General features: G+C 37.5%; 1 protein-coding gene across 2 annotated transcripts in view; it reads right to left on the reverse strand.

Annotated features, from left to right (window-relative positions):
* Positions 1-24895, reverse strand: part of LOC121422341 (lysosomal alpha-glucosidase-like) — a 38159-nt gene that overhangs the window by 4063 nt on the left and 9201 nt on the right. The window contains exons 5-15 of one of the 2 annotated variants that reach the window (XM_041617321.1): positions 22874-23112; positions 20830-20961; positions 18714-18824; positions 17358-17471; positions 16478-16574; positions 15762-15879; positions 8347-8480; positions 5363-5514; positions 3436-3584; positions 1997-2138; positions 1204-1420 (exon numbers count right to left, since the gene is read on the reverse strand). In XM_041617321.1, coding sequence (XP_041473255.1) covers positions 1204-1420; positions 1997-2138; positions 3436-3584; positions 5363-5514; positions 8347-8480; positions 15762-15879; positions 16478-16574; positions 17358-17471; positions 18714-18824; positions 20830-20961; positions 22874-23112 — 1605 coding nt within the window. Of the gene's footprint in view, positions 1-1203; positions 1421-1996; positions 2139-3435; positions 3585-5362; positions 5515-8346; positions 8481-15761; positions 15880-16477; positions 16575-17357; positions 17472-18713; positions 18825-20829; positions 20962-21100; positions 21233-22873; positions 23113-24895 lie in introns of both variants that reach the window. The other variant, XM_041617320.1, reaches the window with a different exon arrangement.

A 24895-nucleotide genomic window follows, 5' to 3' on the forward strand; every position in this document is an offset into this window, starting at 1 on the left:
TATACATGAATATAGTTGTTGCCCACAATTAGCATGAAGCTTTTTTTTTCAGTGAGGCCATGATAAACAAGTTTACAAGGGTGCAGAACTAAAAACCAAAACAAATTTCAATTTCAAGCAAAAATTCAATTTTGTACAAATTGCACATTCATATTCAATAAACATCATCTAGTGCATGAGTACAAATAACACCGATGAGGTACCTTTTGAAGAGTATTGCAGCATGTCCGTGGCAGTGCAGAGGGCGTTAGGGGGGTTTTAAGGGGAACAAGTGTAGGTAATTCTAAGAAAAATACTTTGTATTATTTGTTTTTAATACAAGAAGCGGATCAGTTATTTGATGAATCAGCCTTAAAAAAAAACATGAATGGTTAATAGAACTAGGCATTACTACTGGTCATTAGGATATTTTCCGGAGGGGGGGGTGTTTCATAAAGCTGTAAGTTGAGAACGAATTTAAGAAAGACTGGTGATCCTGTCTCGTAAATGATATTCACCATTAACTATTTGTTGGTGATTATTTAGCGTGTAAAAAAGGTTCACTAGTCGTTCTTAAAGTTGCTCTGAACTTACAAACAGCTTTATGAAATGGCCTCCTGATGGCTAAATAATTGGCTGGTCATGTGACTGAATTCAGTCAATCACTGATTAGGATCCATATTACCATTTTATAACACTGCTTTAATACACTCTATTCTATTTATCATTTTTAAAGAAAATTCTTTATTTTTATGACAAGTATAGACTGATCCAATCTTTAATATTTGACAAAATCATGGAATGCAAATCTACAAACACTGATATCCATATTAGACTACTACTTCTACTGATAATCATTTTTCTGCACCTCGGAATAGTTTACTAGATAGATGGCGCATAATAAATGCTGTGTTGTATTATTATTATAATACATGTAACTACTGAAAAATAATAAAACCAATGAGCAAGAACTTTTGAACAAACTCTTAAAATCAAAGTGAAGTTTTATCATATCATCACAGATCTACATGGAGATCTAGGAATCATTTCATTATTAAAAGGACTTGTTGGATGTTTCATCTGAAAAAAATTGTTTTATCAGGCAGTTACCATTCCTGACCAATAAAATTCAACGGGGGAAGGAGGGGGGGGGGGGTGGTTGTTATCACTGCTGCCTAGCCCCGCCCCTGATGAAGGTCATGATCCAACTGGACCTGATCTTACCAATCTCGTCTCCATCATCCCAATACATGTGACCTTTGGCATTCCCACTTTCATCTAATGACACAAGGAGCGTGACAGGATTTTTGACTGTCGCAGTTGTCGTCGTCTCGGGCGCCATCGTGGGAATGATGTAGCCCCCTCTAAAATGTATATTGATCTTGCCGAGAGGGGCGTCTAATGACATGGAGGTGGACTTGTTGAACGTCAGAGGTGGCTCCTAAAAAAAAAAGGAAATAGGAATAAATTTGGTATAATTGATATATATATTTGATGAAGGTGTCGTGGAGTAGTTGGTGGTACGTGGACGTATTGCTTTGATGACCCCACTTTTCAGACATAATTTTCAGTTCTCTAGATACTACGAATGATCAAAGTTCAGAAGCTGCCCAGCCCTGCTCGAAAGACCCCCATTACGAAGCATCTCAGTTCCCCAGCCCTGACAAAATTGTCAAGCGCGAGGAAACCCATGTGAGAGGTTGCAAATATAGCTTCGCAACTCCCTACATACAACTAGTAGCTGCTCCATGCATGGTTAGCGCATGCACAGAGCTATACCTACAGTGCCGCAATCCCATTGCATAGACCGTTTTTCACACCGCACAGTATATATTTAGTTCCCAAGACTCCGTACTTTACCATTTTAGTCAGTTCCTGAGACCCCCATTTCAGAGTTTCGTGAGGCACATTCCCGTCAAAAAATAATTTGAGTACCCCCCCTGGCTAGTATGTTCTTGCGGAAGGAGTTCTAGCTCTGAACTCCTCCATAAAACAAAAAAAATCCCAAGTGACTTACTGGTGAATTGCTGTACCATCGACCCGGTGGAAAGGTGGCTGAGACAGATGTGGCCCCCTGGGTAAGGACAGGACTAACAAGCACAGCGCCACCAAGCATGAATTGGGTGTCAACTTTGTAAAGGGACGGATCACGAGGGAAACTGGAAATAAAAAGAAAAAGGAGTGATAAATGACTGTGCTGCTGGAGTGGTAGAAATCAATCAATTTGACCTTTTCCCTGCTCTGGCCAACTACTGCTCACCAAGGCTTGTTTCCTTCTGTCGACTTCTGGTGTCGAACAGAGTCAATAAGCATCATTGTATGAATGGTCACAAGATTTTTTAAAGCAAACCAACCGCCAGATGTGTTTTATAACATACAGGAGTCAATGCAATAACTACTTTGAAATGAATTAATGAAATGCAACCATGATTTGAGAAAACCAAACGTGTCAACAAATTGATACAGAGGAAACTTTTCAAAAGTCTGTGCCGTGTCTTTCAGCAGGGGTCCAACTAAAATTGCTTTATGCATTTTTTAAAGCGGCTTTCCTGCATTCCAAGGTCTATGAGGAAAATGTGAGCATTGGTAAAGAAAGGCCGCTTGAAGGATTCCTTGGATTCGGTAGCATATAAATGAGAAAATAATTTTGAGGGGGCCAGACATGGAATATGGGGCAAAACTGATTTTAAAAATGCTGCAAGTGAACAAAGCAAGCGAGCAAGAAACTCAACTTTTTTATTACAAAAAATATTTTTTTGATGGATTTGACATTATACATAATGGTATCATAATTCACATTTTTCCCTGTTCCTTCTCTTTCTTTTTCTCCTTTTTTCCTGGTCATGATTTTTTTTTTGGGGGGGTCCAGTCCATGGCCCCCATACCCCATATCTGTTTGCCAGTTTTTAGATTCCTGCAGGAAAGAGGCAGCTCTTACTTCTGATAAGGTGCCTGAAAACACATTTTTCAACTGTTGTATAAAGGCACATGTACATCACACATAAAAGAAAATTGTATCATAAATCTTTAAGAAAGAAAAAATCTCTTAGGAAGAGGAAAATATGCATATTCATGATTTGCTTTGCTATTCCTTGGAGGTTTACACATGCTACTGGAAGATGAAGAATAGGGAATAGGAAAATAAAGAGTAGGAGAGAAAGATGAGGAGGAGAAAGAGGAGAAGACGAAGAAGGAAAATGAGGAGGAAGAGGAGGAGAAAGAAGAAGAGAAAGATAAAGAGGAGGAGGGGAAGGAAGGAAGGAAGGAGAAGGAAGGAGAAGGTGGAGAAGGACGAGGAGGAGGGACAAGGAGGAGAAGAAGGAGGAAGAGGAGGAAGGAGAAGGAGGAGAAGGAAGAAGGAGGAGAAATAGGAGGAGGAAGGTGGAGAAGGTGAATAAGAAGAGGAAGAAAGAAAAGGACAAAAAGGAGGAAAAGAAGAAAGAGAAAGGAACTTACTTGAAGAACAATGGTCTGGCTACCATACTCCCATTAACATGGGCCCTTTGGAACAGTGTGTAAAGATATGGAAGAAGGGAGTATCGCATGTGAAGAGCATTCCTGCTAGAGTCTTGGCTGGCCTTGCTGAAAATCGCTGGATCTTGGTCCTAAAATATTGACATATTGAAGGGATTTGATCAAGAGCTACTAAATAATATTCAAATATATTATGAAAGTCTCTTGTTTAAATTGCATCCCTCTGTTGTAAAAACTTGTGGCATGAAAAAAAGAAAAATATTCATCATTCCATTGATTTTATATAATACAAACATATCAGGCTTTGAGAAAGTATATTGGAGAGTTATTTATAGGATGTTGGACCAGCAAGTACTATTTTTTCCGAGGTGCAAAACCAAGAGGAAAATAAAGCTGTATTGCCAGTCCAGCCAAGGGTAAATAATTCCCACCAATACTTTCTAAACAAACGTCATTGTTTTTACAATTTATTAATGATTTATACTAACAATTGGACCCTTTCGGCTTCCATGGGCTATCCTATCAAGGTATTTTTCAAATTCATTGTGATCACCTTTGATATTCTTGACAAATAAAATCAATCAATCAGTCTGGGGTATTTGTTTTACATCCCCCCTTTAATATTGAACAATAAATCTCTGAAATCTTGTCCTGGTCGGTCCATACCCGCATTTTAAGTGAAATCTATCCAGCCACTGCACTCAGTGGAATCTGACCTGTGTCTGCATTGCTACACCACAATGGTTTCCCCAACGGAGACAACACGCTGTACGCTGTACCCAAGATTCAGCAATGGCTCTGAACAGTTTGATATTTTCCCTCAGGGAAGAGTTGCGCATGCTTAATAATTCTGAATAGTTTTACCCCACAAAATAAATGGTGCTAAATGGGTACCCAGTAGGATGTGAAAGTCATTGTAGCTTGTCCAGTACTGTGTGCGCCTTACTGGCAACTGACTGGAATACTCCCCAGGGAGTGGAGGATGTGAACACATTGTGTCGCGAATGACTGATTGAATGCGATGACTGATATAATATATCTGTAAAGCGCTTAGACACGTCGTTCCGACGTATTAAGCGCTATCTCAGAGCGGATTACTATAATCATAATTAAAATACAGTGGAAAAATATATTTTGTCACCTGAGCACCTAGTGACCAATCATTTTTTGATATTTATATATTAGAGGATATGAGAGATATAAAAAGACTATTTGATCAAAATATTGCAACCTGCATAAGGTGTCGGGAACTACTGTACATGAGTAGCTTGGGCCTTGAGAAAAGGCTAGGGAGCATTTCATTAACATTTTTTTCCCGACAAGTTGGAAGATCTGACAACCTTCCTTGATTTTGATTAAATGGCTATGAACCACTATTACTACGGAAACTGTCGGATAAAACTGGACTTGTAAGACGTTTTGTCCGACAAGTCCTTTCATGAAACATTCCCCTGATCAAAAAGGCTATGGCATACTGGTTTAATAGGTGTTTTGGCTCGGTGGATAAGTCTCCAGACCTTGAAGCACAGGGCCAGGGAACCATACCCCACTGCAGCACTCCCATCGATTGGCAAGGCTTCTAAATGTATGTACATTTGCCACTCTTCACCCAGGTAGGTAAATTGGTACCTGTCAGGAAGGAATTCCTTGAATGCTTCAGTGCCTGATCAAGGTAGCCATGCTAAAGCTTGGATAATGGTATGCAGTGCTTAGAACAGCTATATTATAAAGTACTATTAATGTTGCATATTACTTGATACATGTACTTGATGAGATAATTCTTCTTGCAGATCCAAGAGCTAAACTGGAATGAAAAGCTAAAATGGAACGGAAAGCTAAACTGGAATGCTTTAGCATTATTTCATTATTATTTATCAGAATAATTAGAATTATATTATAAAAGACCCACCTTGGCATTGAGAGTGTTGTGATTGCGGGAGAACGGGTAGAATGCACCCAGCTGCATCCAACGCGTGCACAGCTCCTCATTGGTGTCCCCATTGAAACCGCAGATATCCGCTCCTACCATCGGGACACCAAACATGTTGAAGTTGAGAATACCTGGCAAGAAAAAGAAAAAGAGAAAGAGGTAATGCACGTAATCCAGAGTTATACATTTTTAACTTCTGAAGGTTTCCATGGCGAGGAAGAAATAGTGTAGTGGTTTCACTGTACACCGTGTATTCTTCCATGGGCATTCTCTTGAAGAAGAATACAATCGTTGAAATGCCGAGTGTGGGTGGTCCTTTTTAGGACCAACGTATGCGCACAAATGAATACATGTACATGCTAGCTGTTACTATTATTTGTTTGGCATCACCTGTGCCTGGGAGGCAAAAGCGAACTGAATCACTATGACCTGCAGGTCTCTCCTCCCGATATAACTTATTGGGGGGAGTGCAGGTGGACCACTACACCGGGGTTTCCCCCTACTCTTATACGAATAGTGCAGTGGGTTCTTAACATGCAAACGTGGTGACTCTCTTCTACACGTGGCCTCCATTTAACGTCCTATCCGAGGGACGGAGTGTTTTCCATTGTTTCCATTCCATGTTACACATTTTATTTCAATGGTTTACACATACATTTACTTCCACTTGGTCTATTAGCAATTGGTCTCATTCTCAGATCAGCTACATGTAACACTGTCATGGCTTCACCAACTTGGAGTATTATCAACTTTGTGAAATTGCCATTTGGTTCAACCATTCCATGGTCTAATATTAGGCTAATGTCGAGAGGATCTAATTTCAACCGACTGCTTATTATTCTGCACTTTATCAAATGAAACTTTGGTTATCTAATCACAAATAATAAACAAGTGGAATGCCTCTGGCCGTCTCACCTGCATCACGCGGTTCAATATAGCAGCAGTGCTGACTTTGAAAACTACTCTAACTCGCACAAGATGTTCAGTGATACATGGTTACTCTTATGTCCAAGTTTAATGAACTAGACCAATAAACTTTCAAAGTTATGATGGTAATTCAACAGATACCCCCGATTCGGCCAAAGTTCATTGACCCTAAATGACCTTTGACCTTAATCATGAGACCTAAAACTTGCACAAAATGTTCAGTGATGCTTGATTACTATTATGTCCAAGTTTCATGAATCAGATCCATAAACTTTCAAAGTTATGATGGGAATTCAACAGATATCCCCAATTCGGCCAAAGTTCATTGACCCTAAATGACCTTTGACCTTGATCATGTGACCTGAAACTTGCACAAAATGTTCAGTGATGCTTGATTACTATTATGTCCAAGTTTCATGAATCAGATCCATAAACTTTCAAAGTTATGATGGGAATTCAACAGATACCCCCGATTCGGCCAAAGTTCATTGACCCTAAATGACCTTTGACCTTAATCATGAGACCTGAAACTTGCACAAAATGTTCAGTGATGCTTGATTACTATTATGTCCAAGTTTCATGAATCAGATCCATAAACTTTCAAAGTTATGATGGGAATTCAACAGATATCCCCAATTCGGCCAAAGTTCATTGACCCTAAATGACCTTTGACCTTGATCATGAGACCTGAAACTTGCACAAAATGTTCAGTGATGCTTGATTACTATTATGTCCAAGTTTCATGAATCAGATCCATAAACTTTCAAAGTTATGATGGGAATTCAACAGATATCCCCAATTTGGCCAAAGTTCATTGACCCTAAATGACCTTTGACCTTGGTCATGTGACGTGAAACTCATGCAGGATGTTCAGTGATACTTGATTAACCTTATGTCCAAGTTTCATGAACTAGGTCTATATATTTTCTAAGTTATGATGACATTTCAAAAACTTAACCTCAGGTTAAGATTTCGATGTTGATTCCTCCAACATGGTCTAAGTTCATTGACCCTAAATGACCTTTGACCTTGGTCATGTGACATGAAACTCTAATAGGATGTTCAGTAATACTTGATTAACCTTATGGCCAAGTTTTATTAACTAGGTTCATATACTTTCTAAGTTATGATGTCATTTCAAAAACTTAACCTCAGGTTAAGATTTGATGTTGACGCCGCCGTCGCCGTCGGAAAAGCGGCGCCTATAGTCTCACTCTGCTTCGCAGGTGAGACAAAAACAATAATTCCTTCTTATCATTAAAGCGCTTTTTCAAAAGTTGCAAAGCACTGAAAGACTAATGGAGTGTTGAAAGAAACTTGCAATCAATTGTAAGTCAATTTCAGGTCAAAAATTCAATCATAACTTCTTTTGCAATTAATTGCAACTTTGCATGCGATCGCTGATTTACTTCTTGTCTGAACAGGGAAGACAAAAAGAAGTATTTTATAATAATAGTAATAATAATAATATATACATCTATAGAGTGCAGAAACTATTCCATTACAAATATATTCTACTGCGCTTTATAGGACTCCTAAAATGGTTGTTATTAATTAAATAGATGTGTTTTGAGCTTTGATTCAAAGTTGTTTACTGATGGTGCTTTCCTTACTTCCAGGGGTAAGCTATTCCAGAGCTTGGGGGCTACACAAGCAAATGCTCGATTACCTAGCGTCACTTTTGTTTTGAAGGATGGAATCTGCAAAAGCAGAGGATCCGTTGAACTGTGTAAATTGCGACCACGATTACTGGTTTTATACCTCAATAATTCTGTAATGTAGCCAGGGGCTTGACCAAGAAGTGCTTTGTATACAATAAGTAAGACTTTGAATGCTATTCTCTCCCGTATTGGTAACCAATGTAGGTTTCTTAGTATTGGTGTGATGCGGGTATCATGCAACCAAATATAAGCCTTGCACAGGTGTTTTGCACCCTTTGCGATTTCAATAATTGAGAGTCACTTTTTTAAAACAATGCTTTCCCTCAGGGGCAGTCAGTGAAGGCTTTACAAGATAGAGGAGGGACATGGTTTTACCTGTGATGGATGAATGCATCTCAGGCCATTGACTAGCGTTATCCCCCAACCAGTGACCGCCGTACTTCCCGGACGATGGGAAGGTTGAACGAGAGATGATGAAGGGACGCTTCTTACGGATGTTTGCCAGCACTCTAAAAACAAGAGAAAAGGTGTTTATCACTGGACACTGTGTAATTGCAAAGTAAAAGCTTACGATTCTCTGTGCTTGTGACATTTCACCAACTGCTGTTGGCTTCGATCATCAGGCGAACAAACACCTGGGCCCTGTCTTACAAAGAGTTACAATTGATCCAATCAATCGTAACTCTATGGAAATCCATCAGTGTCATAATTTTTCTACAGAAAATTTGCAAACTGTCCTTTGTAAACAAAGGAAAACACACAAAATTGTCAAGAAATCTATGACTTTATGGATACACATTCATAGCTAGAAATTTTTTGAACAAACATGCATTTCAAATGTTGACTTTGCTGGCTTTCCATAGTTGCGATTGATCAGATCAATCGCAACTCTTTGTAAGACGGGCCCCAGGCACGTCTTTGCAAGTGATTTGCATCAAAGTCAGTAGACCGTAGCATTGGGCGAAAAGGGTGAGAAATAGTCTATACAAGGGCAATGACGCATGAGCAATTCAATTCCATCACAAACATATATCAGAGTTTCTGGTAATACTGCTAACGGGGTCATAGCTAAGGTGATAGAAGAGAAATATTTTCATAGCATTAACAGCCAGGTATGAAACAGTTGCACTAACTCATTAAAGGGGAAGTTCACCCTGAAAAAAAGTTTATTGTAAAAATAGCAGAAAAAATAATAAAAAATATTGCCGAAGGTTTGAGAAGATTTCATCAAATAATTAAAAAGTTATTAGAATTTAAATTATTTGATTTGTGACGTCATATGCGAGCAGCATTCCTACATAGCGAATGGTAAAAAATCAATGAAATGTCATTTTCTCAGAAAATTAAAAATGGTTTTCACTGTAACTTTTGTATTTCATTAGACAAACTATTTCACACCCGATCATGAAAAGAAAACAAAATTAAGTTATCAGGAACCATACAAAATTTGAAATTTATACATTTTACATTACATAACACATGGGGCATCTGCTCGTTTATGACGTCACAAATCCTAAATTTTGAACTCTAATAACTTTCTTACTCTTTAGCGGATTTTCCTCAAACCTTCACCAATATTTTTTATTATTTTTTCTGCTATTTTTACAACAAAGTTTTCTTCGGGGTGAACTTCCCCTTTAAATGTGGACATGGAAATACATAGTTAAACTTTGTGAAAATTAGATTGTCCCACAGCAACATTAATCCTTGTATCGCAATGTTTAGTATACTAACAAACAATTACATAGGGCTTATTTGCAATATCAGAACAAATCTTTAAAGAAAATCAAAATGCTCTTGGGTTGGAAACATGAACTAACAACATGACTAAAACCTCCATTTGAGAACATTATACCCCAATATCCCTCAATCAATTCTCTTCTCCAAGTACGACAACCCACTGCCCCAAGCAATAATATTTAAGTATCAAAACACCTGTTTCTTGACCTCGGTCCGAAGATAACACACAGCCCAAGTGCGGTCCCTGCAAAGCATACTGTCATTTTATTTACTTACTTTCCTTATTTCGAGGTCGATTTTCTTCATTCGAAATTGAAAATGGACTAACATTGGATTTCTGAATACAATATGCCTTTGAAAACGTGATGAAATATCAAATATAGTCAGGTCCAGATTTAAAAAAACGTGCTCAGAAAAAGTGCTTTAGGCATTTTGTGTTAATGCTGATTTATCAATTGTTTTAAGGTAATTCAGGGGTGCTGAACCCAAAAATGCTGTTTGCCAAACTTGATTCCGACGTTTTCATCCTCAAATCGGCAAAAAACAAAATGGCGGCATTTTTAATGCAGTTTCCCATATTAAACGATTTTTATGGGTGATAGTATTTAAAAAATTGGGATCTATGCGTTATTTTTGATACCCAGGGTTGCAAACATAATGTGTCCGATTGATTCGTCAGCCATCTTTAATTCCAAGATGGCTGCCATGATTCACAGCTGCTGATTTGATAAATAATATGGCGAAATATTTGATAATTTGGGTGCAATGCTGGCATATTCACATTGGATATCTAGGTGAGTCAGTCGATAATGTCCGCCATTTTTTCCTCGCCTGCATAGCAGAATCAAGACATGGACGTCGCTTTTCCGACGGCGGCGGCGAAGTCAACATCAAATCTTAACCGAGGTTAAGTTTTTGAAATTTTATAACTTTAGGGTTTAGATGTCTTATTTCATGAAACTTAGGCATGTTAGGATTAAACAAAGTCTATTGACACAGGTTATAGTTACAAAACGTTGTCAATGTTACCGGGAAATCCAACATAGCGTCCACAACGGCAGTCGTTGTACTATCAACTCCAAAAATAAAGTAAATCCTCAAAATCAAAATCATCAAAAAGCTTTCAAGGCAAATAATGAATCAGGACATGTTTACAAGATAGTGAGTATGTCAGAGAATTCAAGATTACCTTCCAAAATGGCGTCTATAATGGACGTTGTAACTTTGAAATGGTCCAAATTCATATAATATCCTCCTGGTAGAAATAACTTTGGGGTCTACCGATAATAAAATAAAACATAAAAAATCATGATTCCAAAGGGAAAAATTACATTGGAAAAATTTCAAGATTTATCAGTGGTGCAGTTTTGCCCCCCCCCAAAAAAAAATGATGGCTTAAAAAATAGGCTATTTCTTAAAAATCTGGCTGCAAAGTTCATATACTATCTACCTACAATGTAAGAACATTTTTGTGCCTTTCTCATGAGGGTCATATGATATACATGTAGGTGAAGACAGATTACAGGGAACCACTGTTGTCCATTTTATCAAAAAATTGAAGAACGCTCCAAAAATTACATTCAAATTGGCTACCATTGTTACAAAAATGACAATACTTCATATCTCATCTAGTGCCACTATTTTGGTGTCTCTGTTTCTAAGAATCATGAAAATATGTTTTACAAGAATTAGTGACATAATTAGGTAGTGGTGCAACAATAAATAAACATCCAAAAACAAACTTTAACAAGTGGAATGCCTCTGGCCGTCTCACCTGCATCACGCGGTTCAATATAGCAGCAGTGCTGAATACTACTCTAACTCACACAAGATGTTCAGTGATACATGGTTACTCTTATGTCCACTTTTTATGAACGAGACCAATAAACTTACAGAGATATGATGGTTATTCAACAAAAAACCCCAACATAGCCAAAGTTCATTGACCTTACATGACCTTTGACCTTGATCATGTGACCTGAAACTCGCACAGGATGTTCAGTGATACTTGATTACTCTTATGTACAAGTTTCATGAATCAGATCCATAAATTTTCAAAGTTACGATGGTAATTCAACAGATACACCCAATTCGGCCAAAGTTCATTGACCTTTGACCTTGGTCATGTGACCTGAAATGCGTACAGGATGTTCAGTGATATTTGATTACTCATATGTCCAAGTTTAATGAACTAGACTAATAAACATTCAAAGTTATGATGGTAATTCAACAGATACCCCCGATTCGGCCAAAGTTCATTGACCCTAAATGACCTTTGACCTTAATCATGAGACCTGAAACTTGCACAAAATGTTCAGTGATGCTTGATTACTATTATGTCCAAGTTTCATGAATCAGATCCATAAACTTTCAAAGTTATGATGGGAATTCAACAGATATCCCGAATTCGGCCAAAGTTCATTGACCCTAAATGACCTTTGACCTTGGTCATGTGACGTGAAACTCATGCAGGATGTTTAGTGATACTTGATTAACCTTATGTCCAAGTTTCATGAACTAGGTCCATATATTTTCTAAGTTATGATGACATTTCAAAAACTTAACATCAGGTTAAGATTTCTATGTTGATTCCTCCAACATGGTCTAAGTTCATTGACCCTAAATGACCTTTGACCTTGGTCATGTGACATGAAACTCTAATAGGATGTTCAGTAATACTTGATTAACCTTATGGCCAAGTTTCATGAACTAGGTCCATATACTTTCTAAGTTATGATGTCATTTCAAAAACTTAACCTCAGGTTAAGATTTGATGTTGACGCCGCCGCCGCCGTCGGAAAAGCGGCGCCTATAGTCTCACTTGCTTCGCAGGTGAGACAAAAAATGAGGTAGACTTTCACCTCAAAATTTCCATAATTCACTGATAAGTATTTCAAGACACGTCATTTTTGTGCTCAGTACTATCCTATGGTTTAATGATTAGGGGACAGCAGTCATTTTCACGCAATTTTAGAAGTCACTTTGGACTTTTTACGACGAAAAGGAAACTGACCATCTTTTTTATTTGTTCCAATTATTATTTCAGCCTTCAAACCACAATACATGTAGTGAAAATTTTGTTCACCTAATTATGACTATGTTTAGATGATGGAAGTAATTTAAGACTCACTTTGAAAGCCAACTTTAAATAATAGGCAAAACTGACTGCTTCATACCATTGTAACTAATCCAAAAGTATTATTCAACCCTTTAAACTATAGTGTAGACACCAATATCATATTTCCCTAGTGGATTTTAAATAGATTATGTCAATTTTTGAGTATCAGTATCCATTTTAGACTCCTTAATTGGAAGCCATCTTGGATTTTTAGACATACAGGACCATTGATTGCCCTTGTAACTTATCCTAATGTATTACTTGACCATTTAAACAAAGGGTTACACAACATAGTCATATACCCAGGCGGATATCAAACAAACTATGACAGTTTTTAGTTAACAATAGCCATTTTAGACTCCAATTTTGGAAGTCTTTTTGGATTCTTGGACATGCTGGACCTCTGACTGTCCTTGTCACTTGTCCTTATTTATTACTTGACCCTTTACACCATGGGTTAAACACCAAAATCATATACCCCAGGCTGATACTAAACAAACTATGTCAGTTTTTCGGTGAGAACGGCCTATACAGTGCGTCCCAAAATAAACGAAACCGAGATTTAGCGATCATTTATCATTACTTAATCATAAATAAAATAGACAAATGACCTACCAATTTAAAGCTTAGAATCTCCTCTTTCATCTGATATTACTTAGCTTATTTCTTATTCACGCATGATTGAGCAAAAACAATTTGAAGAAAGGATACCAAAAACTCATTTGGCGAGGGGTATCTGGGTTTCAAAAAGAAAACCACATTTCTGAAAAGTTCAAAATCTGCTCTTTAATTTGGTACCTCAATTACAGAAAATGGTCAAGAAATAAAAAAGTTCTGGTCATTTGAAATAAGGCTTGTATTTCCATAATTTCATGAGATAAACGTGTTTTCACCGGTTCCCACAGAAGCTTTCGCATAGTGAACAAAAGATTTAATGCATGGCTGATCGTCAACAAAACGGAGTGTTGAGTGAGTTTGAAAGCCAGCCTGGAGAACCTCTTCATTTTATGAAATTATTGAAATTCAAACCTCATTTCAAATGACCAGAACTTTGTTATTTCTTGACCATTTTCTGTAATTTAGGTATCAAATTAAAGAAGAGATATTGAACTTTTCAAAAATGTGGTTTTCTTTTTGAAACCCAGATACCCCCCGCCAAATGAGTTTTTGATATCCTTTCTTCAAATTGTATTTGCTCACTCATGCGTGAATGAGAAATAATGTAAGTAATGTCAGATGAAAGAGGAGATTCTAAGCTTTAAATTGGTAGGTCATTTGTCTATTTTATTTATGATTAAGTAATGATAAATGATCGCTAAATCTCGGTTTCGTTTTTTCTGGGACGCACTGTATAGACTCCATTTTTTGAAGCCATTATGGATTTTTGGACATAATGGAACCACTAACTGTCCTTGTAACTTGTCCCAATCTAATACTTGACCCTTTAAACCATACGTTATACTAAAAATCACATTCTCCAGGCGGTCATTAAACAAACTTTGTCGGCTTGTAATTAACGAGAGACATTTTATACTCATTTTTGCAAACCATCCTAGATTTTTGGACATGGAGGACCATAGACTGTCTTTTTACTTGTCCTAACGTATTTCTTGACCCATTAAACCATGGGTTAGACACCACTATCATATGCCCAAGGCAGGTATTAAACAAAGTATGTCGGGTTTGGGTTTTTTTAGATAACAACAGCTATTTTAGAATCCAATTTTTAAAAGCCATCTTGGATTTTTGGATATAGTGGACTGTTGACTGTCCTTGTAACTTGTCTCGGTTTACTTCTTGACCCTTGAAATCACCAATGAATACAACCCAAATAAAAGACAATAAAATACGTAAAAGACGAATTATGAATTTTTAGGCCATGGCAGCCATTTTTACGCAATCTTGGATTTTCAGGTACCCTGGAGTGCTTATGTTCACTCTTTCCTTTTTCGCCCTCCACCACTGAACACATGTATGCACCGATAAAGGTGTCTAGGGTAGATAAAGTGCCAGTTATTTTAATTTTCAGTTCATGGCGGCCATCTTAGACGCCATCTTGAAAATAACCACTTTCCCGGATACGGATTCTGGTGGATTTTTAGTATGTTATTTTTGAGAAAATAGTACCAAAAACCATTCATAAACATTTTTGTTACAAGTTCTGGGGGTCAGAATAGATTAAAAATGAGTGTAGAATGGCGGCCATTTTGTTTTGCCAATTTGAGGATTTTAACATCAAAATCAAGGTTGGCAAACAGGAAATCTGGCCTCAGCGCCCTCAAATTATGTTAAAACACTTCTCAATTCAGCATTAACACGATTTGCCTAAGGCAGTCTATTTTTCTCAAATCTGGACCTGACTAATACAATAATTTCATTCCGAAGGTCCTACTACAGGCAGAGAAGTCAATAGCACTGCTGTGTTTATCATTTCATCCTTGGCTCAACGCTCATTTACTGGCCTGTGGAGGTGAAATTGAGACAACAGGATTACCTGGCCAAGAAGGGTTTATCGGGGCTTGGAAATGTTATTGAGATTTCAAATGAAAATTGGGGTCTGGAACCGCAGTTTGCAATCTGTACTGCGGTCTTTCTCCAAACGGGGGTTTGACGTAATGAACAGGGCAGAAAGGAACAGTTTATTTTTCACACAATGTTTCATCAAAAGTTTGCTACAAAATGAAAGAGATGTGAAAGTTTCAAATCCTCAATCAACTTTCCCATAACAATCCTCAAGCTTGCAAAATCGCTTCAAAATGGCAGGCTTTTATTTTCTGGATAACTCTCTATTGGTTTGTATTACAACGTTGACAAGTACCCACTTGATAATGGTGAAAATGTGAAACTTGTAAAATCAAACAAATTGAGAGTTGTCCACTTGTGAATATTTTTAGAAGTGTGCTCCTTAACACACTTCAAATATTTTACTCACGTGTAAGAGACCATCACTTCTGACAATCCGTACAAGCTGTGAACATTGTAATGAATGTTACCAGTCTGCTTTGCCGAGGGGCACAGCGTCTTGGAATACAAAGTTCCACCACCAACACCTGAAAATGAAACCAATTAATAAAATAGAATAAAAAATTGAAAAAAGTGTAATGGTTTTTCAAAATCATATGCATCAAGTGTGCAAATTTCTTTAAAAAAAGATAAAAGGGATGAAAACAAATTGTATAACACATTTCTGGCAAAATGTCACCAATAAGTCACCAAACTTAATTATTGGAAGGTATGAAAACCACATTATAGAAAAGATTAGCTCATGTGACATCTCTAAAAAGAAATGTTTAAACTAGCAAAGGATAGGATTTCTCCTGTAGACATCCGGTCTTAACACTGCGGTTGATTGCTAGTCTGCAGGCACAGACCCTGAATGAAACTTTGATCAGCAAGTGTGTCTCCATGCAAAGACTAGCACATACAAAACTTGCTTTTAGAGGGCCTCCAGTACACAAGGCAAGAGTAGGCTGCACATTCAGACCCTTAACCCGAGTGAAGGGTTTACACAGCCCAGTAGTTGATTGCTGCTATCCTTCTATGGCTCATTCAAACTGGAATGTTCATCTGAAATTATTCAGCGGTATTCAAATCTCTCATTCCACCAAAATATGTTAGGCCAATCTTCAAAACTTTTCAATGACTTACCAGGAACGAATGGAGGGTTGTCGTAGTTGTTACCGGTACACCCAGGCTGACCCCCTGTCACTCTCCCATCTACAAAGTTGGAAGGCTCGTTCATGTCCTAAAGGAAGAAAATAAAAATTTGTAGCTGATTACCAGGTATAAAATACACAAAAACGAGTAAGCTTTCAATTAAATCGACAATCATTCATCTTCAGCATTACTAATAGTAATTGCCTGTTATAAGTTAAATAATTCCCATAATACATTCACAAATGACTTAATACCATTCAACTGGGGGGATGGAAAAATAGATCTAGCCCCCCCCCCCTCCAAACAAAAGGTTCACCAATTGGACTTACGCCAGTGATTTTTCGCCCCATAGAATAAAAATTTAAGTCCTAGCCCTGGCTAGCCTAGAAATAGATCACAATTATATTCAAATTACCATGACAATTTGAGTTTCCATAGACTAAATTTATCATTCAAATACAAGATTCAGAACAGAAAAAGCATATTTATGTATATCAAATACATTGTGTAGTATTCTGATTATTATATAAACCTAGGTTTTACCCTTGTCTAAACTAGAATTTCAAACCAAACTTCTATGGAATGTTGGCTTCATAATATTTATTCCATATTTGTGGCAATAACGATGTAGCAATAAATTAAATGACATTCATTATATTTTTATTCTTCCAATGTCACTTCTCAAATAATTGTTTGACAATTTTTTTTAGCAGGATAAGAACATTTTTTTTTCATTTGAGAATAAGTTGACAACTGGCACTTAATAAAATATGGTTTAACTACAGCAAACCCTGGCTTTTGGAATACCACCCACAATCTATGATTTGCAGATGTACACGAAGAAAGAAAAAAAGGAAGATTTTTTATTTACCAGCCACATGCCATCAAAGCTGACATCATTGTGGAACGTCTGAGCCTGAGATTGCCACCAGCGAGTGACATTGGGATGAAACCAGTCGGGGAAGGCCGTGTCACCGGGCCAAACCTGAAAACAAATAAAATCATGACAATAAATGAACAAATGTTTTCACACAGGTTTTCACAAGTATGACGTAGACTAGCATTTAAATCCCCACGGACATATATGTAACATACAATCTTATTGATAAATGCTCAGTCACTGTGCATCCTCTTCGCAAGATCTGACTATGGTAATGCAGTCATGCCTTTTATACCACACGCAACTTTTAAGTGCCATTCTAAGTTAGACTTAAATCTTTGTGAAACACCCCCCTGATCTGGGGGCCATTTCATAAAGTTGGTCATCCTTTCTTACATGCAAAACCATCGCTAATGAATATATACCATTTGCCACAAGAAAGGATCACCAGTTGTTCTTAAAGTCGCTCTTAACGTACGAACGACTTTATGAAACACCCACCTGGATCCCATTTCATTAGACTTGTTATTTTGAAAGTTTCACCATCAGCCAGTCATACAGAAGGATTTCAGTAGCTTTAAACTGCTACTGCAATTTTTTAAAATCAAAACAAGTTTTATGAATATAACTTCTGAAGGTTTCCATGGCGAAGAAGAATAGTGTAGTAGGTTTCACGGAAGTCGGGACAACTCGGACCACGGGACATCTCAGACCGCGGGCCGAGTTGTCCCACCCATTACGAGATTTTTTTTCACAAATTTGCGTCTATTTTTCCGTCATTTCGAAATTTCTTGTAAAGGGTGGGACAACTCGGCCCGCGGTCCGAGATGTCCCGTGGTCCGAGTTGTCCCTGATTCGTTTCACAGTACACCATGTATCTTTCTTGGGCAAGTGTTGGTCTCGAAAAGAACCACCCAATCTCGATGTTTCAACAAGTGTGTTCTTGTCGTCATTCTCCTGAGGACGACAAGAACACACTTGTTGAAACATCGAGATTGGGTGGTTCTTTTTGAGACCAACACTTGCCCAAGAAAGATACATGGTGTACCAGAAACCTACTACACTAAGTTTTATGAAATGGGGTCCCAATATGTAAAGACCAAAAAAGAGAGACAAGAAAAAAGGTCTTAATGAGAGGTGGTCTATATTAGAAGGTTCTTGTGATAAACCTTTGAAATAAATGCGAGAAACCTGGAAAAACAATCACATTTACAGTCAAACATTGTATGTAGGTAGACTAGCTTAACAGGGGTAATATAGGACCGCCTGGAGCACCTATAGCAAGGTCGATATGTGCGCTAGACAAATACTATATTATTATTTAAAGAAGAGCCCTTGAAATGGTACCTTTCCGATGAATATACTCCCATCATCTGCCTTGGTGAAGATGTTATCAGTGACACCATCATCATAGGGAGGGTAGGATCCTGGGGTCTGAGAGCTGCTGATAGCTGGATCCTAAACGCCGTAAAACAAGGATGGAAGAATTTCAAGATGCTATCTCTGATTTCATCATAAAATCACAAAAATATCCAAGTCCTTTGGAAGCACATAGAGACGTTATTCATAATGTGCTATGCGCTATACAAGAATCGACTATTATTATTAAACTACTAAGGTGTAGCACCTTGAGTGGGGAAAGGTGACGTAATTGCAGCTATGTCCCCCCCCATTAATATAGACTCAAATTTTCATACAAAGAATACCCTGTGGTATGCTTTGCCCCTTGTACCTCCCTTTACAAGGTGGGCATTTAAAAAAAATTTTTTTTTTCTAAGTAAATTTCTATCATGTAACATTGAAGAGAAAAGTTATTAAGTTATAATGACTCCCTCTTTATTTATGTTTTGGGGGCAGCTGTTAGAATGTAAAACATTTGCATGCCCCCCCCCCCCCCCATTCTCAATTCTGGATATACCCCCTGACTAGATCCATATCACTATTGTATGATGCTTATTTACCTCAGATTTTAGATTTGAAGAAAAACAAATATTCTAGCTTACATACATACAAGGGTCATTGTTGATAATCTGCATAGTCAAATGAAGTTTCAACCAAGATAGGGGCAAATAACTCCCAAGAATGAAATTACCTGACTACCCGTTCTCTCTCTCCCCAAAACTCGGGCATTCCAGGATTTCCATTTCCAGAGGAAATAACATAGATGATTTTAATAGTTTTATCAAGCATTTTGGTGAAATGAATGTTTTGATGAGATTATACTCAATTGCATGAATAATAATGTTCTTTATTTTATTAACATAATTTATTTACTTTTTCCCTTGATTCAATCATTTTGGGAGGGGGGGGGGTGAGTGATATACATGTAGTACTATCATGCATGATAAATGCTATATGAATTTTCATTTGATACATCAATCTCACAAATAAAATACATGTTAGTGCAGAATCATTTTTCCTGAAGTTCGAAGGGTAACCAAATGCAAATGCAAAATATGGATTGGATTTTCTGAATTTTATGATGACTTTGAAACTTCAGCTTTTTATTTCTACTCCGTAAGTATCTACCATTATTTCAAACAACATCTCACAAACTAACACAACTTTTATAATTTCCTAAAAAGCGCCTTGAGCACTCTACAGAGTGGATTTGGTGCAATATAAGTCTAATGATTATAATTATTATTATTACATGCAAATTTTTGTTTAAACAAAACAGACATTGTAATAGATGAATTATGTGTACTGAGGTCTGTTACTTCCATTATATGGGCGCAGATACATAATGCAATGAGCCAATGACTTCTGCTAAAATTGGCAGACATATGAAGGAGAAGATGTGTTTCATGCATTATTTACCGTGTTAACACTTAATCGGCTTTTTCATAGGGTGTAAAAGTGATTAACTTGCATCGGCTCGCGGTTCAGAACCGGCAATTTGCACCACCAAAGTAGTAGGTTCAGAACCGCGAGCCGATGCAGAATCGGCTTTTTTACTACGTGTAAATAGAAAGCTGATTCTGCATCGGCAATTGGCACGCATTTCATTTACTTAACCATTGTGACGTAATTGTAAGCGCACGGATCCAACGTCGTATTTATTTTGACGTATATTGTTGGCATGCGTATCATTTCAGATTTTTGCATCAGCTCGCGTTTCTGAACCGCAAGCTGTAACAGCGTGTAAACGCAGTGCAAGATAAAGCAAAAGCCGATTCTGCATTGGCTTTTGGTTCTGAACCAAAAGCTGATCAAGTGTAAACATGGTAATTGTTGAATAAAGTATGCGTGCCAAATTTGTGAACGAGTTTGGTGTACACGTACCTCATAGAGTTCTTAACTATGAAACAAGACAAAAAGTAATTTTTTTCAATCCAAATTCTTTGAAAACTTAAGGAGAAGATGTATTCATAAAGTGTATGACAAAATTGTTCCAAAGAGCTATTACTTTTAATGCAAAAAAGAAAATAAAAAAAATGAGGTGAAAATGTGATTGACGTACAACAATGGGCATGTAGTGAAGGCCGTTAGCGTGCAGGTCAGCTATCAATGTTGGCAGATTGCCAAAGGTGTCCGGATTTAGGGTAAAATCCTTCCGCCCCACCGAATACTCAATATCGTTCCACTGCACGTCCTAGATCACGTACGCATCACATCAAAATATGAAACAAAATGGCAGAAGGTAGACAGATTATATCAGAATGAATATTGATATGGATTTAAAACAAAATGATGCAGCATAATGTTGAATCAAACTCGATAGCAGTACATACTAAGATTGGGATATAATGTTGGCCGTTGCTGTGTAGATTGTCAACGACCGATCCCATGGTCTGGAATTTGGCTGGGTCAAGCGTCCAGTCTCGATGGTTGTTCATGTAGTCAATGTCGTTCCACTGGCTATCCTGACAGTGGAAAATTTTCAAAGTTATATATTCATCAAGTAATATACATATATTGACCACAGTCTAACTCTGTGCTAAGATTATGGGGAGCCACATATTAAAAATTCTGTTGATGTTGTACATCTCTTATTTGTTATTTGTTTCCTGCTGGTTTCATGATAATGAAGAAAAATACTTCAGTTATCATTCCCAGACAATTATGGACAATTTGAGTGTCAAATCAGTCAATAAATTGGATGTGTACTGTTAGGGATTTGTGCCCCGATTGGCTCTCCATAGTTATACCACGACTTTATACCAGAGTTTAATTTAAACCTGAATTCAGAATATGGGTCATAGAGTTTAAATTAAGCCAGGGCCACCAAGACCAGAGGCCCGAAACACAAAACTTAACAATCATTTTAGAACATTTTTTCGGGATTGATTGCATTGACTGCAATGTACAATCAATCGTGAAAATCAAGCGTATGATTGATAGCCAACCTTAGAGTTACGGGACCAAGGGCTGTGGATCTCCCATTGATTGACCCCAATGCCACTCTCATTTTCTGTGAATATTTTTCCCATTGGCTGTGAATATTTTTGGAACCTCCTTCTAAATTTTCACCATTATTGCTGTAACATTGCCATATCTACAGAAACAGAAAAGAAGCCTTGCCCTAAAAAGGCTCTTTTTTATTTTACACTTAAATTCAAGTAACAGTGCCAGGGGGTGATGCTGAACGTCTTTCCTAACTTCCATGGCCCGTAGTCTGATAGCAGGTTTAACTTAAACTCAGGTTAAAAGTTGTGGTTTACATGTAAGTATGGATAGCCAATTGTTACATTAATCACTAGCAGTAGAGATATCATACTTCAGCTTATTTTGCTCTCAAATCATTCATAATTGTCTAGGAAGTATAAATAGATGCTTGTCTTCACCATCGATGAATCAGGAAAGAGCAAAGTGAACAGAAGAAACATACACTTTTATAACAATTTTGATACTTTTGGCTTTCCATACTTAAACCACAACTTTAAACCCGAGTTTAAATTAAACCTGCTATCAGAATACGGGCCCATGTCTCTAGAGATGTCCAACATAGCCCCCTGGATCTCTCTCCATTATTTCACTACTTAAAAGCATTCTTTATATTTCTAAAAGTTGAGAATTTATAAACTGAAAGTGCAATGTAATACAATAGCAGGAAGCATTATACCACAATTGCAGGAAATGCTTATCTACTTTGAATTCAAGAAGATCATGATTTATAACTTTGTGAAATAAAATATCCTAATTTTATTACAAAGGTTACATGTATAGTCATGTGTGAGAGGTACTGAATGGATCAGCATGTTCACTTATTGTATTATAATGTGCATTTGAGTACAGTATATCTATACAGTAAGTGGAATGTCTCTAGTAGTCTTGCCTTCATTACACAATATAGCAGCAGTGTTGGCTTAGAAAATAACTTGATAAATTTGCTGTTCAAGAAAATGCCTATGTCTTGCTTCTGCTAAGCAGGCAATACACAAGTTGCGCAAAAAAATTTCACAATTGTTATTATTCATGACTCTCCCAAAGTATTCTTATGAACTCAAGACATACAGAATAATTAATCAAAGAGAATGAAGTCCCTCGCATAGTTTTAGTCATACCTGGGGAATCTTTGCCTGCCGCATTCGCTCCACAACGGCCATGGTGCCGTTGGCGGATCCGTAGCCCCAGCGACAGAGATGGAACCCAAGGGCCCACATGGGGGGCATGAAGGGCATCCCGATGACCTCCTGGTATTGCCGGACCACGTCGATGGGGTCAGGTCCGAGGAAGAAGTAGAAGTCCAGGATCCCGCCAATGGTCCTGTAAGTGACGGCCGGAGCTGGCTGAAGGATGGCATCTGGTTTTGAAGATGATTGGAAGAAAATGTGAAAATGGAAGCGCTATTTGTGTCATGAAGCATTATCATAATCCTTACTATAATTTGGCTAATCTTGTGTGTCCTTCCGTTTGTTTGAAGCACGTTTTCTCCGTGGTTTTCCACTCAATGGAGCTGGAATTTTTTCTAAACATGGTTAAATTGTTCACAGATTGTCATGACGGGGGTTGTTTGTGGTATTTTGGTCGCATTATTTAAAGTTTTTTGACAATTCGTAACTTTTTGGCATTCCTTTTCGCCGCCCTGAGTATAGCTTCGAAATTCCCAGTCCCTTTTACCTCTCTCGGGTCAGCGAAATACAAAGCACGGTATACGGTACGTACTTACACTCATGCGCTGGCTGCATGTATATATGCATGTGTAGCGCTGCTGAAACGTAAACAACATACCGTAATCGGCCGATGTCCTCATGCAGTGGTTACCGTACAAAATGTGGGCAGTTGTCACAAAGATGTTAACCCTATTCTGACTTGGCTTTTTGAAAACAAGTGTTGACTGGGGGTTTGCTGGGGGGTGAGGGTCTACATCTAATGTTTCTGCCCAGTTTCATTAACACATCCTTTGTATTTAATCCTATATATTTTAACAGATTGGGCTACCTGCTACTCAACGCTCCAAAACTGTGCCAGTGCTCTGTTGTACACAGTTGAACAGTGCATGGTTAGTATTTTGACGTAAAATGTAATATTTCTATTGAATGATTGATGCCGCAGTAAATCTAAATTCCAACATATGATGAAGTTGTTTGGTTGAGTCAGATAATCAACTCAGTGCTAAGTTCCAAAACCCAAAATTAAAATTGTCTTAAATAGATTTGCTATTAACCCTTTTCTTTAAAGGCAAATTTGAGCAGATTTTCTTCTGCAAATTGGCAACACTGGCATTTTTTTGCTACACATATTTTGTTTGACATGTATTCTACAAAACTCTGTTGTACATATGTAGATGTTTATTAAAAATGTAGATATGAATAATACAGTGTAAAAATGGTTTATCGCTTCAACAGCCAATACCGTGTATAACAGACATACGGGACCTTATGCATTATGCCATCTCAAATATTATGATCTTTTCATCTGTATACTGTTGTAGCATATCTTGCCTATTTGAATGAAATTATAATCAGTGAAGATGCCCATATAACTTTTAAAAGACACAATAATTCCATACTACATTTACAGTGTACTTTCTAAGATTTTTATCAATTATTTCAATGCATAACTATTTGATCCACCAGTAAAAAAAATATCTAAAACCTCTAAAAAAAATTAAAATGCCTATGTAAGCCATACAAATCTTATCTTTTTATCACAATTAACATCTAAAATCTTTTCTCTCTCTCTCTCTATCTCGCTCTTTTGTATTCTTTAATTTCTCTATCTATCTCTCTCTTCATCTCTCTCTGATTTTCCCACTGCATGTCTCTCTCATTTTCCCCACTATCTCTCTCTCTCATTCATTTTCCCCGTGTGGGTCTCTTTCATTTTCCCCTCTGTCTCTCTGTCATTCATTTTCCCCTCTCTCTCTCATTTTTCCCATTCTCTGTCTCTCATTTTCCTCACTGTCTGTCTGACTCATTTTTCCCACCACTGTTTCTGTCTCACTCATTTTATCACCCCCCCCCCCTTCTCTCACTCTCACTTCTTTTTGACATCCTGCCATACTTATATATGATTGAGCAACCTTTAATTTAAAAATTACAAACAACTGCAGTCTAATGTGCATTGTAAGGTACATGTGCAAT

Source organism: Lytechinus variegatus, chromosome 10, assembly GCF_018143015.1.
Source record: "Lytechinus variegatus isolate NC3 chromosome 10, Lvar_3.0, whole genome shotgun sequence".
NCBI lineage: Eukaryota > Metazoa > Echinodermata > Echinoidea > Temnopleuroida > Toxopneustidae > Lytechinus > Lytechinus variegatus.